Here is a 20,222-nt window from a genome sequence, read left to right on the forward strand (position 1 = left end):
AAGATTTAAACTGATAAAAGAAATGAAAAAAAAAAAAAAAAGGACTAACAAATTTCCCAAGGAAAGCACTGCTCTTAGCATGTAGCTTCATGTGTGTATAAGGCAGTATTTCTTGAAACAATCCATCAACTTTCTTTTTTTTTTCCAGGACAAAATTGCGTGTCTAATATAGCTGCATATGATGTTTTAGAATCAGATCAGTTCCATTTCAAATAGTATGCAGGAATATGAAACCTGTAATTATAAGGTTCATTTTTTTAAAAAAATTATTGAAATTTAGAGGAATTAGGCTCAGGTTTAACATCGATTTTGAGAGGCAAATGACTTGCTTTTACTAAATTCAGCCTTTTTAAAAGCACATCTCTATAAAGTAATTCCATTATTATTCTTGTTTCTTCCAGAAGGGAATCATCAAAATAATGAATTGGCTCCGTTTCCTCAGAGATGGTTTTTGTTGAAACTGGAAACCACACTCAGCGTTGTGTGACGGTCAGTCTTGTGTCCTGATCCTTTGGCTACAAGGCTTTTCCCCAGTACCCAACACGTCCACATATGTTTCCATAATCCTCTTAAAAAACAGATGGCATAGCAAGAAATTCTTCTTGACTAGCTCATGAAAACTAAACTTTCTAGAACTTCGCGGGCTTTTCTCCACCTAGCAGTAGTAGCTCACAGTCAACAAGAGACAGAAGCCTCTCTACCCCGTATTAGCCACCTGTAGCCCTCGTGCTTTGTGCTGAAATTATAACGTATTTTACTGGAAGATAATTGGTGTGCTAGCTTCTGTTGTGGAATGCAGTCACTCAGCCGTAGGTGTGCACGTCTCCCTCGCTCTGAGACCTTCCTCCTGTGCACCCCTCATCATCCCCCTCCCCAGGTCATCAGAGTACCGGAATGATAAGATAACGAATTTTAAATTGAGTTGACAAATATCCAAGGATACACATATTGTTATCTGTGGTTAATAAAATTCTATATACTCTCACCATGGCTTAAAAACTCCGTAAAACTCTTTAACGTTGTTTCTCAATGGATTCATGTCTCACTAAGTTCGAATAACAGAGTGGCTTCAAAAAATGTTTTTCCTGGAAAAAATGTAACCTGGGCCCCCAATAAAGGCTTCTCTCTCTGCAGTTTTCTTTAGCCTTGTTTTACCTGTCCTGCACACTACCAGGATTGGAAGAAGATTGGATAAGAGTTCAGTCCTTATGGTCAAAATGAGTAGGCTGTATGCAATGATGCAGTTGCATGACCCAACTCAAATTGCCAGCAAAGAGCCTTGCTAGAGAGCATAGCACCTTGATATTACAGCTGCTTGTCAACCTCCCCAATGCCCTAAAATGATTAAGATTAAATTAGAGCTCCTCTTCTTACAGTAAAATCAACCTAATCATTTAAAAATAAGATATGAAAAGTGGTAGCAGGTAAAATAGGTGTCGAGGCTTATATTTCAAAAAGATGCATGCATCTCTCTGTCCATACACATTTAGATTTAGATGTGGTGATTTATGACCTGGCTACTGTACAAGTACTATGCTTAGTTATAACTTCACTCACAAATCATTTTAGCTCTACTTTTTGGAAATTACTTTTAGGTTGACTTGTCAGTCATGAAGAGAATAACCCCGTTTTCTATTGACCCTATTCTCCACTTGGTCATCTATGTTAACCATCAAATTTGACTTGAAATTTTGGCACTTTCTGGAGACAACCATCTCGGAAGAATGATTTCCATCACTGAGAAGAGGGGGAAGATGATCAGACTGAAGGCAATTCTTGGCCCTTTCATGTCTGTGCATTGATAACATAAACTCCGTGATTCTTTGCAACCTACTTGGGGTTTTGATCAAGTAGTGCAGAGGAAGTTTTCCCAGTACAGAACCTGTCTTCCATCACCATTCATAATTCTGGTAAGCTATAAACCCGTTTCTGGAAGTAACGACCTTGTAGGCCACATGTGGAAGATACAGCATCATACCCATCTTTTCCTGGAAGCTCCGATACCCCTCTCAGCACCAGGAAGTAGGCAATGCAGACTTAATCAAAGATACCATCTACTTCACTTCCTGATAGTAACTGCTATCCTGACTGAGGATACTGTAGAAAGACCAGAAAAGATGCTCTGCAAATACATCTGCTATTTTAATGAAAAACAACAGCTACCATTTTGTAAAACATTCACTATCAGGATTCAGTCCAAAAAATTCTTGCTGTGTCAATAAAAAGAGGGCACAACTGATATCCTTTGTTTGTGGAGGAAGTGGTCTAAATAGGGTGGCTCTTACCTAAAACACAGGCAAACTCAGGACAGGATTAGGAGTGGCTCCGATGGGGTCCCTTCCTGCTGAAGGGAGACAGCACAGCCAGGAGAACAGGATGAGGCAAGTGAGTATCTGTGGCTCCCTTCACAGCCACACTGTCGATTTTCTATCGCTGTTACTGGGACTGGTTTCATTCAAACATTTTTTATGTTTTAGACTGAGACAACAGATGCAGTATATCCTAAATGACTTTGGCATGAATCTAATGTGATTAGCAAGTCCCTTAATAGTTGTCAGGACTTCCTTGGTGGCTCAGACAGTAAAGCATCTGCCTACAATGTGGGAGACCTGGGTTTGATCCCTGGGTCAGGAAGATCCTCTAGTGAAGGAAGTGGCAACCCACTCCACTGTTCTTGCCTGGAGAATCCCATGGACAGAGGAGCCTGGTGGGCTACAGTTTATGGGGTCACAAAGAGTGGGACTCCACTGAGCGACTAAACTTTTCTTTCTTTCTAACAGTTGTTGGTGAGTCTACGTTCTGATTAGTCAGATGAATGGACCTACTGTGTGATGTATCCTCAGGAAAGAAAGGAATACAGAACACTTTTTCTGAGCAAATGCAAATATTTGAGTAGCTGTATGGTTCGCTATAAGAAAGCCGTGCAGATGAGAAAAGTGTCTTTTTTAATGCAGGAATGTTTAACCAGTTCAGTCTCTACTCACTCTCACTCACGTTGCTGATGAAGAAATGAATGCCACAGCATTTGTTGACTATTGAAATGTTACCTGCTGGGCAGAAACAAAGTGCACAATAAGCCCTGAGTTCTTTCAGGCTCCTGGTTTTCCTCATTCCCAGGGGCTTCCTTGGTGGTCCAGTGGTTAAGAATTTGCCTTTCAATGTGGGAGACCTGGGTTGGATCCCTGGGTTGGGAAGATGCCCTGGAGAAGGGAAAGGCTCCCCACTCCAGTGTTCTGGCCTGGAGGATTCCGTGGACTGGATAGTCCATGGGGTCACAGAGTTGGACACTACTGAATGACTTTCACTTGCAATGCAAGGGATGGCGGTTTGATCTCTGTCCGGGAAGATCCCACGTGCCATGGGGCAAAAAGCTTGACTTCTTTCAGGCTCCTTGTGTGCTCCTCACTCCTTTATGAACACTTTCCTGTGTGCTGCGCTGTGCTAAGTGGCTTTAGTTGTGTCTGACTCTTTGAGACCCCAGGGACTGCAGCCTGCCAGGCTCCTCTGTCCATGGGATTCTCCAGGCAAGAATAGTGGAGCAGGTTGCCATGCCCTCCTCCAGAGGATCGTCCTAACCCAGGGATTGAACTTCTGCATTGGCTGGCGCGTTCTTTACCACTAGTGCCACCTGTGTACCAGGAGTGACTAATGGGATGCCATCCATGCTAACGTACAGGGAGGTGGTTCCACAGGTCAACTGAGATTTGAAGGAAGTTTTCTCTCTAAACCATTCAAGTCTTTTTTTTTTTTTTTTTTTTTAGCTTTTTGATCTGATTTCTTCAGGAAAGTTGAAATATTCCATGGTGTGGATACAAAGATATTAATCTAAAGTATTAATGGTAAGTGAAACTGGCTGCCCATAACCACCGTGTAATGGTTTTGTGCCTTGGAAACATACTTGAGCACATCCACAATAAACACTGAATAATCCTGGTTTTAAGCCTTTTCATTTTTATTCCTTTGTGTTATGATTTCCTGTCCTTTTAATTTCCAAGTAAGTATAAAAGTTCTCTTGGCTAAACAGTTCCTTGGCAACAAAGTATGTAGCACCTTTCAAAAAACCAAAGTATACCTCTGATAACGGCAATGAATGATTGCAAGTGGAAAACAAAAACCCAACAGGGCCTGAAGCCTGCGGTCCTCTGAGATGAGGCCGTGATGATCCTCACAGCCAAAAGCCAACAGTGTTTGCTTATGTGTATGGAACGGCCACTCTTCAAAGTTCAGGACCAGGGAGAGGAGAGATTTGTCACTTGTAATCACCTGTTTTCTCAGAAGAGAAATACAGTGCCTTCCCAAGGACTGTTTCCATTTGCCTGGGTAATCTGGATGAGGTGCAACAATGCTTTTTCCAGAAGCGTTTGGCTCTTGCAATGCATTTATATTTGTTTGAAATGAGGTCAGAGACACCTCGTCTATCACTCCCTTGCCCGTGGGTATGTGGCGTGAGAAGGGACATAAAACCGTAAAGTCAGAGCCCCCTCAGGATGTTCTGAATTACTGATCTTTATTCATGAAAAGAAGTTCCCTCAGGGAAAGGGTGGAACTTGATAGCAGCTTGAACCATGATAGACAGGGACCTGGTGTTGATAAATACATGGCATGTAGGGAAACGATTCACAGAGAACCCAGCGTTAAGTTCTATGGTTAGGCTTCATCCTTTATTAGGTAGCGAGTAAAGACAACGGATGATTACAACTCCAACTTTAAAGACCATTTAAACAAAATGGTTCCATAGTGAAGTGAGGCTGAAGGGATTTAGGTGTTTCTGAGGTTTCTCATATGGCTGATGGAGAAAATATGGCTGATTTATTTGTCTCCCAGCAAATCATTAAAGTCAGTCACGTCTCGTGATCCAGGACTCCTCGATTGCACAGGCCCTGACTTTGGGTGGACCGGCTCCTCCACTTTGGTGAGAACGGGGAAGGACAGCAGAGTTCACTGCAGGGAGGCTGCATCGATCAACACTGTGTTCTCCAACAGAAGGGGAGGCTTTAGAGGCGTGAATGCTGTTGGACAGGGATTCGGGCTGACAGCGTGAACAGTGAAAATATCTGACAAAGCAGAAACTAAAGGTCAAGACTGTCCAAAACTTGTCACGCAAGATACAGACAGACCCAAAGAACAAAACACATGAGCTAACTCTCCACCTGGCTGAACAGGGGGCTCTGAGGGTGAAGCAAAGAAAATGCTCGCTAAGACCAGAAAGTAGAGGTGCTGGCAGACGCGTTATCACCAGACGCTCTCAAAAACAGGTTCCAGTCCTAATCAACATGTTTAGGCATAAGAGATATGGTTCGAAATCCCTTTTACCAAAGACTGATGGAACACTTTCTCTTTTCTTCTTTCCCTTCTTTCCTTCCTTCTCTCCTTTCTTCCTTTTTGCTTTTGGTCGGTTGTTTAACAAAAGATATACAAAGTCAACTGCTTTAAAGATGTGTTTATATGACAAATGTATTTAGCTGGGTGGCGGAGAAGAACTCCAAAGACCATGTTAAATGTTGAGCACCAAGCACGCCACAGGAGTTTCTTAAATATAAAATGACAAATGCTAAACACCCATCTCTCTAACGGTTTCACTTTGCATCTTTAGACGCTCAAAAGTCTACTACATTTTAGATAAGAGCAGTTTCAGGAAGGCCATACTCAGCCTTTCTGTATATTTTTAAATAGTTCTCTACAAAACCTCTTCAAAAATATGTTTTTTCTCTAAACCTAAATCTGGTAGAGTGGATTTGTACACGTTTCCATTGTTTGAAGTTTGAGTGTCATTATTCTTATTAATGCAACAGACTGGCTGCATCAAACCCCATCATAGGTGATAGGTATATGTTAGCTTTCTATGGGAAAAAGCAAATAGCCTTTACCACGAATTAAAGGCACAGCTATTTTTATGCCATTTGTTACCAACTTAATGATAACATGTAACACGGGATGGATATATAATTATTTTATATAGATTTTCTTTTTATAAGTTATACTCTTAAACTTTCTAACATATATACAATATACATATATTTATATATACCCCTGATAAATCTTGTTTTAAAGGTAAAACATCAACTTCTTTCAGCCTTATGGTGAATACTGAAGGCTGTTGGTATTTCACAACTCCACTAGAGAAATGATGGCCAAGTGCAACATAACAGTATTTTTTAACTCTATACCCCTGGTCTGAAATGAACGCAGATTCATTTTTCTTTGTTTTTTCTAATATTTAAATATATATATTACTTGTTTATATCATGTCAGTAGGAAATATAGGAAAAAAAAAAGAAAAACCCACCAACAATAGCTAATGTCTACCATCATAGTCAAAGCAGAAAACTTTGCCTAAGAGACAACCCTACTGGTATGATATAAAGGGGATATTGCAGAGGTGTAATATTCTTTGTTTTTAGTGGATACGTACTAATGTGAAAAATCTGTACTTTGCATTATCATGCTGGGTTAGGATTGTCCCTCATCCTCGAAACAGAACAGTCATACTGGTTTCTTTCTGGACCCCCATGATGCATGGGTTTACCTGTTTTCAGATATAAGCATTTGAAAAACACTCTGTTTCCAGCAACACTGCCTTAGTGTGGGGGGAAAGCACTCTGTGAGAAACTATTTTTATTAGTCTCTCCCACCTCTATTCTAAGTCAGCCCTGTTCATTTGTTCTGGACTGAAAGTCATCTCCAGGGTGGGCAGGACGGGAGAGGGTGAGCTGGGGACCTTCACCACACCAGATGGTGGTGTTTATCTGTTGACTGCTTACTGGCATGAAACAGTTGTTCGTTCTACCTTCTGCAATTCTCGAGAACCTAGTGGCATAGACTGAGACACAGCACTACTGTTCTACCAGACGTCTACTGCACCTACCTTAGTTGGGATGAATACCCAGGAATTGCTGTCAGAGCAAGAGGACCACGGGTTCTACGATTCACAGTGTTGCTTTTGTTTTTTGTGTGTTTTTTTTCTTTTTTTTTTTGCATTATTTTAATCTACAGAGTATATGATTATTTATATACACACTGGAACCAGTTAATGCCCTCAGACAATGTATAGTTGTCTCATAAAGCAGGAAAGACAATGCGGGGGAAACAGGCGCCCAAAAGGCGTGTCACAAAGGCTTCGGAGGTTCTAGGTGCCACTACAGTCAAGGCTGGAGATCACTTCTAAAACACGCAATGTTCAAGAGGAATGCTTTAATTTGGAGACAATACCGCCCCTCCCGCCCGCCCCCAGACCTCCCTCTTTTTCCTTCATCTTTTCCATAATCTTTTCAGTTCACTATCAAAAGTCCTGGCTCTTCAGATATACTTTAAACTATAAATAAACGCTGCATAGTTCTCTGTTCGGCGTGTGGTTTGGGAGTTATTGCAGGCCGGCCGCGCGCTCAGTAGGGCGCGAAGAGCACCGGCGCGTGCGCGCTGCGCATGGGCCCCGGCGCCGGCCGCAGCAGCGCGGGGGGCAGCGCCGGCAGCAGCGCGGGGGGCGCGGCCCGCAGCCCAAACGGCGAGCTCACGGCCACGGCGGCCGCGGCGGCGGCCAGCGGCCCGGGCAGCAGGCGCGGCGCCAGCGGCTTGGACGGCTCCTTGGAGAAGACCAGCTTCACCTGCAGGGCGGGGAGAAAGAAGAGCAGGTGAGCCAAAGTCTCTGGGTTCACCCGGAGCGTCCAGAAGAGGGGCTGGCTGGTAAAACAGAGCGGGCACCCCCACCCGGGTAAAGGCACACCCTGGGAAGTGCAGTAGAACCATGGAAGACGGGGATGCACGCTCAGTGTCCTGGGACCACCCTAACGGAAGAGAATGTGAAAAGGAAGAGATACATCCAGAGCATCTTATGGAAAACCTGAACAAACTTTATAGCCAACCCAATATATATACACACACAGAACATCTTATGGAAAATCTGAATAAACTTCTTAGCTAACCCTATACACACACACACACACACACACACACACACACAGAGAACATCTTATGGAAAACCTAATCAAATTGTTTAGCCAACCCAATATATATTTTAGGGTTAGGGTGTATATGTAATACAATATATATTATTATATTATATATATAATATATATTATATATATATATATACACAGAACATCTATGGAAAGCCTGAACATTTTAGCCAACCCAATATATATATATATATATATATATATATAATATATATGTACAATGCTATGTTGTTATATATTATATATATGTATAACTGAATACATATGCATAAATATTATATATGTATAACATCACTTTTCTGTACAGCAGAAATTAACAGCATTGTACATCAACTATACATCAATAAAACAAATTTTAAAAGAATAATGGAAACTGTAGAACATCTTTCCTTTTGGAGAAACTGGAAGATCCCAGAAAATGGCTTGATCTAGGATGTTAAATGGATGTGCAGAAAAGTACTCTGCGATCTTATTTTTCATGATAAATATACCTCCTGAGGAAACTATTCATCTTGAGAAAAAATAGGGAATTTTTTTACTCCACTCTTTACACACATTTTAACTAGCAGAGAATGGACATTTTAAAATGTTTACTTTATTTTATTTATTTTTGGGTGGGCTGGCCGGCATCTGGGATCTTAGTTCCCCACCAGGAGTAAAACCCACCCCCTGTAGTCAAAGTGTGGAATGTCAGCCACTGGATGGGCTAGGCAAGTCCCAGGGAATAGACTTTTTAAAGAGAAATTGATTAATGCTGTCAGCTACTCTGACTATGCAGATGTGACAAGAGAGTAGCACAGGAAGGTGTGAGTACCAATCAAGAGATGTAAAAATAATAAATTTCCGCTTTCACTAAAGAAGGGAAGAAAAACGATCTCCCCCGAAAACTTTGCCATGTTTTGCTTTCATTGGTACCAACATTCTGACACTATGCTGCCATACCAGTTTATTCTCTGACGAGTAGTGTTAGTAAGTTGGCTGTCCTCATGAAGGGAATGTTCCCATTGATGGAAACAGTAACTGTGATAGTTAAGCAGGAGGCTTTGGAAGCTAACTAACACAATTTGACTTCTCTGTTTATTTAACAACTATTCACTTGATTGTTGAAAGTGGCATCTCCACCGGTCAGAAATAGCACTCAGGTTATGGCTGGTACTGCTGATACATCTACTCTGAGTAGAATTCAAAGTCTCTTACAGCAGCTAAAATGCATTCTATCCAAAAGAGCAAAGGGATTTCATTTGCATAAAAATGGGTGATGCTACTAAATTAATTGGGTCAACTCATTCTGAGGTCTCACAATAGATGATTGCAGTTTTCCTTTAACTGTGTTTTCACGTGTCGGCAACACACAATAGCACTGATTATTAATAAGATCTCTTTTGAAGAAAACAGATTTCAAAATGCATAATTCAGCACATACTGTAGAGCAATTGTTCTCCATCTTAATTTTTTATACACACAGTTATGGTTTATTATAGCTAAACAGTACAGAACCCTGCATCTCTCAGATGTAAGCTATGGTCACTTAAACCAGAAAAAAAGCCTATGCTTATAAATAATTAGCTTAAGATGTCAGGAGGTTTACAGACTTCCCCTAGAATCCTATAAAAAGTGGGTAGATGGCCTAAAAGTGGATAGATCACCTAAAATCCTATAAAGAGTGGGAAGCCTTTCCCTTCTGCAGGGTCTTTTCCCAACCCAGGGAGCGAAACCAGGTCTCCTGCATTGCAAGTGGATTCTTTACCAGCTGAGGCACAAGGGAAGCCCAAGACTACTGGAGTGGGTAGCCTATCCCTTCTCCAGGGGATCTTCCCGACTCAGGAATTGAACTGGGGTCTCCTGCAGTGCACGTGGATTCTTTACCAACTGAGCTATCAGGGAAGCCTATGCTTATAAATAAATAGCTTAAAATGTCAGGAGGTTTACAGTTTTCCCCTAAAATCTTGTAAAAATTCTAGGTCGGGACATCAGTACTAATATGGTACTAGTGTAAAAACAAGAGGGCATGTCTCAGGAACTATTTCCCAGGCCTTAAATAGTGTCCTAAGGTGAATTTTCTTTTTAAACGAGCCACGCCTTTCAGACTGTTTAAAAGCCAGAATTGTTGAGGGAAACAACAGCAATCCTTTATCTCTTGGAGATCTTAACAAGAAGCTGGAAGAATTTGTTCCTCACCAACCTTTCTTAACAGTTCCCACTAACCTCAGGTTCAGATTTCCCGTGATTACTTACCTGACGCAAATTTAGGTTTCCTTCCATCCCCATGCTCTATAAACCTGAGCCCAACTGAAAAGATGTCTGACTGTAGCTAACGGGACAGGAGCCCACCCAACTCAGGAAACCAGTGATTCTGTTGGCGGCATAGGGGTTGGACTTTCAAATCAACCGTTTTTACTTGGGCGTCTTCCGTTTATCTCCCTTAGGAACTGACAAATGAAATCCTCCAAGAAAGGCTCCACTCTACCTGGACGCAGAAGTGACACTCACCCCCAGCGGATGCGCAGCCTTCTGCAGTTTGTTGTAAGGGCTGTATTTAGGTTTCGGGGGCTTCCCAGCAGCTCTGTCTTTGTGCCTTCTACTGCTAATGTGCTATTAAAAGCAATGAAAAGGGACAGCTTTAAAGAAATCATCCTCCAAACCCCTCAAAAGTATTGTTTTAACCTGGGGAAGGATATTAATTATTTCATGCAAGTTGCAGAAAGACAGAAATAAAAGAGCATGCACTTTTGTCCTTGATTGCGGTTGCCTCGAGGAGAGATATTTTTATACTGCCATTTTATTCTATTTTTAACACATAGCAGGGTCTTCTTTTTCCCAGCTTCTCTCCTTATCAGAGCACAGATCTCAGTTTATGGACATTTACAAAGGAAAGAAATGTCTGAAGGAATTTTATGTGCAAATAAACCAAGGTGGCCAGGCAGGCACGGATTTATTTCCATACTGATATTTACCCTCACATTTGTACAGCCAAATGTCAACCCCTTAAATTCTAAAAATAAATAACTAGGGTGCATAAAAATCAGTGCAAGAAGGTACGTATGCATATAAAACACAATACGGTATGAGGGCTGGGACTTCAGTGAGCAAGGTAGACCCGATCCCTCTGGAAGGCTGTTGGAGTAAAAGTGACTCCATCCCGTTAGCGTGTGGCTGCAGGATTTAGAACTACAGCACCACCAGGTAATAAGGTAGCGACATGAAAGAAGGGCACAGGGTAAAATTAGCGGTAGCATGTACATCTCTAAACAAGGAAACATGGAATGCTGCACTTTGACCTTTAGCAAAAAGCAACCCTTTGGAGTGAGAGACCTGGTAAAGAAGACAGCTGCTGTAGCCCCTCGCCTCCCACTCTGCATCTGTAAGAACAGCACAGACTCACTTCAGACAAGCTGGGAAGGATGTTAGAAGCCGCTACATTTCAGCATTCCTTTAAGCAACTAACCTACGCACAGGTAAAGAAGGGGGTTGAGTAAGAAGCTAGGTGGATGGATGGGTGGGAGGGAGCAGAAGAGCAGACGGGGCGCAAGGCAGGCAGGCAGCCCCTGGAGCCCCGCATGCCCCCACCTCAGGGGTGGGCTCTGCCTACCTGTTTCAGCTGTGTCTCCGAGTTGACGTGCACGTCACAGATTTCACAGTGAAACGTTTTGTTCTGCAGGCCTGTATTTCCCTTGTTCGCTGGGCCTTTGCCTTTCACACCTGCCCTGGGGAAGGCTTTGATAGCCCCACTTCCGTTCCGAGCTTCTAGCATCGTTTTGTGCTTGGTACCTGCCAGAAATGTTAAAAAAAAAAAAAAAAAAAGAGAGAGAGGAGAGAACTCTTAGCTAGTAATCGCCTCCAAGACACGATGCGGCAACACCACGTGATGTGATGCTGAGTCTGAGTGCAGGGCTTCCGGGGGTTCTGCTTCAAACACACTCATGACACTGAAAACCGCAACCATGTGCTCTGATGGCCGCGTGTAACATGACTTATCGGGCATGCTTCTATGTCCCGGGTAACAAACAAGCACCATGAGTACAGGAATAAACGCAAAAGTCCTGCTGCTGCTGCTGCTAAGTCACCTCAGTCATGTCCGACTCTGTGCGACTCCATAGATGGCAGCCCACCAGGCTCCCCCGTCTCTAGGATTCTCTAGGCAAGAACACTGGAGTGGGTTGCCATTTCTTTCTCCAATGCATGAAAGTGAAAAGTCAAAGTGAAGTTGCTCAGTTGTGTCTGACTCTTGGCGACCCCATGGACCACAACCCACCAGGCTCCTCCATCCATGGGATTTTCCAGGCAAGAGTACTGGAGTGGGGTGCCATTGCCTTCTCCGAAAAGTCCTGAAATGACGTTAAATAGGCGTGGTTTCCTCTTGATGCTGATGAGACATGAATGATACCTGATGAGGAAGGCTGACTTAGTTGCTACAGGTTTAGTTGGAGGTGAGGTGTAACAAATGTAATCAGCTTAAACAGGGTGTGCGTACAGAGGTGGCACTAATTAAATACACACTTTCTGAATGGAATACACACGAGCTTTCCTCACTGTGTAGTTTAGGCTCAAAGAAGGAACATAACAGTATAGAGATGTTAATGACTCTGGAAAAAAAGGTCCTGTTAGAATAGCAAAATTCACATTGATTGGCTATTAAATTTCAAATGTTAAAAAGAAAAAAAAATACTATAGAAGGGGGATTCACTGTCTAGGTGGGTACACGCTAAGAAATTCTTCTTTTTTATTACACCAACCACAGTTGCCCATCCCACATAACTAATGGTACTCTACTCATCGACATTTGCTTTTTTTTTTTTTTTAACACTAAAATTCAGGATGGCAGTATTCTCTCAAAATTTTTCTTCACAATTTCCTTCTTGGAGTTGATAAATATTCTTTACTTTTCTTGTTTAGCCATGTGTTTTTGCTCTGAAATTTTCTTTTGTCATCATTTATATTCTTCCTGTCATTCTGGTTTTTTTAAATTATGTTTTAGAGGTTTTATCATCTTAAGTGTCTTTATGAGATGTGTTCGATCCCTGGGTTGGGAAGATTCCATGGAGAAGGGAAAGGCTACCCATTCCAGTATTCTAGCCTGGAGAATTCCATGGACTGTATAGTCCATTGGGTTGCAAAGAGTGGGACATGACTGAGCGACTTTCACTTTCACTTATCAGTTCTGGAAACACAGAAAAAAAAGAGATTCTTAACTTCTTGTTCTTGAATCAGCTTCTCAGAGCCATTCAACATCAACAAAGAAAGATGTTGAGGGCTTTCAGCTTGGTGCCAGTCACCAATGTCTTCGATAAGAGGCAATGAATACATGGAACAGGTTTATAGCCATATGTTTCTCTCTTGCAAAATGATAACTTTACTGAGTCCAGTATTAAAAAATGCATATTTTTACAACTTAGATCCCTCACTTTGAACCTCTATCCTTAGGCACAACAATGACAATATTCATATATCAATACAGTAAGGAGAGAGAAAAGAGTCAACATGTTGGGAAAAAACTGGAACAGATGAAATACAGAGCTAGGGCACCTGTCCACGGTGGTGGGGGTGAGGCTGTCCTGGGCTTGTTCTCGACCCGCCCCTGTGGTCTAATGACCCGATGCTTCCAACTTTGTAAGAAGAACCATAAACGAGAGTAAGGGGGAGCAATGCATGTGTATATACACAAATAATGATTGAATGAATGTGTCTATATGCACACACACGTGCATCATTTTGCCAAGTTTTCATGTATGCCATCTTCATACAGATCAGAAGCTTTAGTGTCACTATGTGGGCAGATGATTATCCAACGTTCTATATCCAAACAGATGATTTTATAAAAAAAATTTTTTTTTCCATGCAGCTTATTCAGTCAAACTGATGGAGCATTCCCAGGGCCCATGTGGCTTAGGAATGTCTAAGCAGCAGTGACTAGGAGAAAATTCTCATCCTGGGCACTTCTATGGTTCAGTTCAGTTCAGTTCAGTCACTCAGTCATGTCTGATTCTTTGTGACCCAATGGACTGCAGCACAACAGGCCTCCCTGTCGATCACCAACTCCCAGACCTTGCTCAAACTCATGTCCAACATGTCAGTGATGCCATCCAACCATCTCATTCACTGTCATCCCCTTCTCCTCCTGCCTTCAATCTTTCCCAGCATCAGGGTCTTTTCCAATGAGTCAGTTCTTCACATCAGGAGGCCAAAGTATTGGAGTTTCAGCTTCAGCATCAGTCCTTCCAATGAACACCCAGGACTGATTTCCTTTAGGATGGACTGGTTGGATCTCCTTGCTGTCCAAGGGACTCTTAAGAGTCTTCTCCAACACCACAGTTCAAAAGCATCTGGTGGTCCAGTGATTAAGAATCCACTTTCCAATGCAGGGGATGGGGGTTCCATCCCTGGTTGGGGAACTGCACAGAACAACTAGGCCTCCATGCCACAACTGGAGAGTCCGCGGCCACAACGAAAGATCCCTCATGATGCAGTGAGGCTCCTGTGTGCTGCAACCAAGACTCGGCACAGCCCAATAAGTAAGTATTAAAAGAATTCTCATCCCGACTTTCCTGAAGGCCCCTCAACTCACTATGGTTAATGTCTCCTGTTTGAGCTGGTGTTTGATAGTGGCAACCAAAATGAATCAAAAAGCTGTTTATACCTATGTGAACATAGAATTACTTTATCTTGCTTGGGAGGATGATAAGAAAGTCTGGCCTGGGTAGCGTGACTCAAGATTGAGTGTTAGGTGGATTAGGAAGAGGAGAGGGAATTAAAGATTTGGCCCCAGTAGTAGGGGGTGAGCAAAGGTAGGTAAAGATCTTAGCAACAGTAGGTAAAGATTCAGAAAACAAAATGTTCTCCTTAATATCTTCAGACTCGCCTATGTCTGACCCTAGAAGAAGAGATGTGAACAGAAGGTATGTGAACACTGGAGAAATGCCAACCTCGCAGAAAAATCACTGCATCATTAACATTATTGTTTCAGTGCAGTCCCTCCCCAGAAGCTACTAAAGATAGGAAAATTAAGTATATCCACTCATGCACGCCTTATGTGGATGCAAGCAAACACACACACACACACACCAGACACATGTTTAAAATCATGCCAAGACTGGGTGAAAAACTCCAGCTAATAGCTTTGACTCGGAGGTTAGCCGTCATCGTCTAGCAGAGTGGAACTTTTGTACAGTGTAACCTCCTGCGCTAGGAGCAGATTGTCAGTCATAATTAAATTGCTATTAGATAGTTTCAAAAGAGCTGAAAGCTTCAGTAGCCTGTCAGGGTAGCTATATTTGCTCCAAGTACAGCTACAATTAAGAAAACACGTACTCTTAATTCTCAAGCATTTACCTTTTTTTGAGAGCTCAAATATGCATGAATAATCTAAAAATAGTGATTTCTGGGAGGATTTGTGCTTATTTTATTTTTCCAGCATTGCACCCATTGTGCTAAATTACCCACCTGCTCCTAGCTGTGGTATGAGATCTGTGACAATATTATGCCCATTTTAGACATAAACTGGGACTAAGAAAGGTTAAGTTAATTGTCTGGTTCACAAAGCAAACACTACTTGAAGTTACTGATGGGTAGAAGGTGGATTTCTAAATAAGTTCCTTGAACTATGGGGACTTAGTCAGAAATCCACTAAGGATGTCTGAGTCAGCTGCATTCCAGTTCCAAAGAAATCTCTCACCACCTTTAACTTCTCTACGTTGTTAATGCTGTCTTTTCTAAACTCGGATTTTAATTTGAGTCTTTCAGATTCTTCTCCTTCTTTCCCTGTAATATGCCTTTCTGCTCAGCAGAGGATCCGGAACCAGGATGCTATATGAACAGCAGTGGTTTTGTGATGGCCGGTTTGATCACCTATGATTTCATCCATGTGTAACTATCCCGCCAGGCTGGTGCCTTTCCTTGTGACTGCACAGCAGGGCCCTCGAAAAGCTGCTTCTGTACTTTCAATGGGCTGTTTTCTTCCCATCACTTTTAAAACGCTGGCACTGACAATGACCTTCATTTGAAGCTTCCATGTTTCCTGAAATGCGAAATCATTCTCCAACCAGAGTTCTCCAACTAATTTTGTTTGTTTGTTTTTGATTGCCTTGGATCAAGATATTTTATCTGCAAAAATCAAAGTAATAAGTGGTGTGGAGTGAATGGAGGCTAGCTTTCCCTTTACTCCCCCATCGTCTTTACTGATTCCATTTTCCAGATGGCTCTTTATTTGAATTTAATGCATTCATTTGTGGCTGCACTGGGTCTTAGCTGCTGTGCGTGGGGTTTTCTCTAGTTGCAGCCACTGGGGGCTCCTCTCTAGCCGTGTGGTCTGCAGGCTTCTCATCGTGTAGCCTCTCTTCCCCGGGAGCTCAGGCTCTAGAGCACGGGAGGTAGTTGTGGAGCATGGGCTTAGCTGCACCTCAGCATGTGGGATCTTAGTTCAGGGACCAGGGATGAACCCGTGTCCCTTGCATTGGCAGGCAGATTCTTAATCACTGAACCACCAGGGAAGCCCCTAGATGGCACTTAACTTAGGTATTTGTGTAAAGAAAAGGGAGGTGAGCAAGAAAACTGAATGGCTTTCTAAAATTAAATCAATCATTCATTAGGTCATGAGGGAAACTGGGGAAACTTCTTTAAAATGGAAAAAAAAAAAAAAAAACTTACAGTTCCTCCAAGGAAAGGTATTCACAGTTCAGTTCAATTGCTCATTCATGTCCAACTTTTTGCAATCCCATGGACTACAGCACAACAGGCCTCCCTGTCCATCACCAACTCCTGGAGTTTACTCAAATGCATGTCTGTTGAGTCAATGATGCCATCCAACCATCTCATTCACTGCCGTCCCCTTCTCCTCCTGCCCTCAGTCTTTCCCAGCATCAGGGTCTCTTCAATGGAGTCAGTTCTTTGCATCAGGTGGCCAAAATATTGGAGTTTCAGCTTCAGCATCAGTACTTCCAATGAATGTTCAGGACAGATTTCCTTTAGGATGGACTGGTTGGATCTCCTTGCAGTCCAACAGACTCTCAAGAGTCTTCTCCAACACCACAGTCCAAAAGCATCAATTCTTCCCCTCTCAGCTTTCTTCACTGTCCAACTCTCACATCCATACATGACTACTGGAAAGACCATAGCTTTGACTAGACAGACCTTTGTTGGCAAAGAAATGTCTCTGCTTTTTTAATATGCTGTCTAGGTTGGTCATAGCTCTTCTTCCAAGGAGAAAGCTTCTTTTAATTTCATGGCTGCAGTCACCATCTGCAGTGATTTTTGAGCCCTCAAAAATAAAGTCTCTCACTGTTTCCATTGTTTCCGCATCTGTTTCCTATGAAGTAATGTGACCACATGCCATGATCTTGGTTTTCTGAATGTTGAGTTTTAAGCCAACTTTTTCCCTCTCCTCTTTCACTTTCATCAAGGGGCTCTAGTTCTTCTTCACTATCTGCCATAAGGGTGGTGTCATCTGCATATCTGAGGTTATTGATATTTCTCCCAGCAGTCTTGATTCCAGCTTGTGCTTCATCCAGCCCAACATTACTTATGATGTACTCTGCATATAAGTTGAATAAGCTGGGTGACAATATACATCCTTGACATACTCCTTTTCCTATTTGGAACCAGTCTGTTGTTCCATGTCCAGTTCTAACTGTTGCTTCCTGACCTGCATATAGGTTTCTCAAGAGGCAGGACAGGTGGTCTGTTATTCCCATCTCTTTAAGAATTTTTCCACAGAGACATATCAAAATTTTAATGGTGGTCATCATGTGCCAGTCTTTGATTTTCTACTTGTACATGTGCATTTAAAACATTTGGATAACAAAGTAATTCTGTATAGAACTTTCCTTGGAATTATACATACTTTAAAAAGTGTACATGATTTTTAATGACAGCATAGGCTTACAATACATGAATGCTATATATTTAACCACTTGCCTAATATTAGACATTTGTATTATTTTCCTCTTTCCCTATATAATTATCCTACTCATTAATCTTTTAAAATCCATCCTAAGGTTGTTTCCTTATGATAGATTTTCATAAGGGGTGTTCTAGGGACAAAATATGACTATTTTTAAGTCTCAATTCAAGCTGACAAATTAACTGTCTAAACAGTACAAAGGGAGTTTCAGAGGATTCATTTGAAGGGAAATGTATCTTGCAAAACTTGCCCTTCTATAAAATAAATTTCAATACCTTAAAGTTCAATTCTCCAGAATGCCCATGAGATGAGATTTAATAGCATCAGACTAGACTGGGTGGGAAAGATGCCCTGGATAAGGGCATGGAAGCCACTCCAGGATTCTTGCCTGGAGAATTCCATGGACAGAGAAGCCTGGCAGGCTACCATTCATGGGGTCAAAAAGAGTCAGACATGACTCAAGCGACACAGCATAGCACAGATGTCAGCAAACCCAGGTGATAGCCAGAGATCATTTAGTTACTTTTTCACTGACCAGTTCAGATGATTCAGATTATAGATATGTGAGCAGGAAAGTGGCCAGTATCCATACAAACAACAAAGAGCTTTTTGAGATGTTTATTTATAACATTCAATATAATGGCACGATAGTCCAACTTTTGTGTGTCCGAAGGGAAGAGAGTTATCTTGACTCTCTACACCTGAACTGTGCAACTGGCACCAAAGGCCTCCACATCCTCTCTCTGTTTTTATTCCTCCAAATGGCAAGTTGGAAGGACTGATGCTGAAGCTGACGTGCCAATACTTTGGCCACCCGATGTGAAGAGCCAACTCATTGGAAAAGGCCTTGATGCTGGGAAAGATTGAGGGCAGGAAGAGAAAGGAATGACAGAAGATCAGATGGTTGGATGGCATCACCGACTCAATGAACATGAGTTTGAGTAAGCTCCGGGAGTTGGTGACGGACATGGAGGCCTGGCGTGCTGCAGTCCATGGGGTTGCAAAGAGTTGGACTCACCTGAGTGACTGAACTGAACAGAAGATTCTGTTTGGCCTGAGCATGAAACCACTCTAAAAGAAATGGCACGTAAAAGTACACAGTAAGAAAATTCATCTTGACACAACATTGAAATCACTTGTTGTAGTTTTTTATCCATGAGAAGTCACTAAACATGAAATAACTAAACTCTGAATGTTGACAGCTACATAAAATTCTTTGGTTAGATAATATATTCCAAATCACCCATATTGCAATTTCCAACGTACATTATTTAAGAATTATAAGAATCTAAAAAATTCCAGCAGAACTATTCAAATCCCTAAAGATGCTGCCATCAAGGTTTTGCATTCATTATGTCAGCAAATCTGGAAGACTCAGCAGCAGCCACAGGACTGGAAAAGGTCATATCATCATCCCAATTCCCAAGAAGGGTGGTAACAAAGAATGTGCTAAGCATCGGACACCTGCACTCATCTCCCATGCCAGGAAGGTCATGCTTAAAATCTTGCATGCTAGGCTTCAGCAGTATGCAAACCAAGAACTTCCAGATGTCCAAGCTGGATTTAGAAAAGGAAGAGGAACCAGAGATCAAATTGTCAACATCTGCTGCATGATAGAGAAAGCAAGGGGACTTCAGGAAAACATGTATCTCTCTTTAACTGACTATGCTAAAGCCTTTGACTGTGGGGATCATGACAAACTATGGAAAGCTCTTACAGAGATGGGAATACCAGACCATCTTTCCTGTCTCCTGAGAAGCCTGTATGCGAGTCAAGAAGGAACAGTTAGAACCCTGCAGAGAACAATTGATTGGTTGAAGATTGAGAAAGGAGTATGACAGGGCTGTCTGCTGTCACCCTGTTTGTTTAATCTACACGCTGAGCACATCATGAGAAATGCTGGGCTGGATGAGTGACAAGCTGGAATCAAGATAGGTGGGAGAAACATCAACAACATCAGATGTGCAGATGATACCACTCTAATGACAGAAAGAGAAGAGGAACTAAAGAGCTTCTTGATGAAGATGAAGGAGGAGAGTGAAAGAGCTGGTTTAAGACTAAATAAAAAGTCTGCGATCATGGCATCAGCCCCATCACTTCTTGGCAAATAGAAGGGGGAAATGTGGAAGCAGTGACAGAGTTCCTCTCCTTGGGCTCAGAATCACTGTAGACGGTGACGGCAGCCGTGAAATCAGATGTTTGCTTCTTGGCAGGAAAGCGATGACAAACCTAGACAGTGTGCTGAAAAGCAGAGACACTGCTCTGCTGACAAAGGTTCATATAGTCAAGGCTGTGGTGTTCCCAGTGCGGTGTGAGAGCTGGACAGTAAAGAAGGCAGAGCACCAAAGAATTTATGCCTTTGAACTGTGGTGCTGGAG

The 20,222-nt window shown here is 42.2% G+C and overlaps 1 protein-coding gene and 1 long non-coding RNA gene across 4 annotated transcripts in view; one reads left to right on the plus strand and one right to left on the minus strand.

Annotated features, from left to right (window-relative positions):
- Window positions 1-4,634: 4,634 nt before the first annotated feature.
- Window positions 4,635-20,222, minus strand: part of ZNF385D (zinc finger protein 385D) — a 985,284-nt gene continuing 969,696 nt past the window's right edge. For all 3 annotated transcript variants that reach the window (XM_025271759.3, XM_025271841.3, XM_006075479.4), the window contains 3 exons: window positions 11,542-11,720; window positions 10,443-10,544; window positions 4,635-7,601 (listed from right to left, as the gene is read on the minus strand). In XM_025271759.3, the coding sequence (XP_025127544.2) occupies window positions 7,383-7,601; window positions 10,443-10,544; window positions 11,542-11,720 (500 nt within the window). In that variant the 3' untranslated portion in view covers window positions 4,635-7,382. The remainder of the gene's footprint in view (window positions 7,602-10,442; window positions 10,545-11,541; window positions 11,721-20,222) is intronic.
- Window positions 7,494-10,690, plus strand: LOC123335215. Its single transcript, XR_006553617.1, has 2 exons — window positions 7,494-7,628; window positions 10,379-10,690. It is a non-coding gene; the product is annotated as an uncharacterized LOC123335215 (long non-coding RNA).

The sequence above is a fragment of the Bubalus bubalis genome, chromosome 1, assembly GCF_019923935.1.
Source record: "Bubalus bubalis isolate 160015118507 breed Murrah chromosome 1, NDDB_SH_1, whole genome shotgun sequence".
NCBI classification, from domain to species: Eukaryota; Metazoa; Chordata; class Mammalia; order Artiodactyla; family Bovidae; genus Bubalus; species Bubalus bubalis.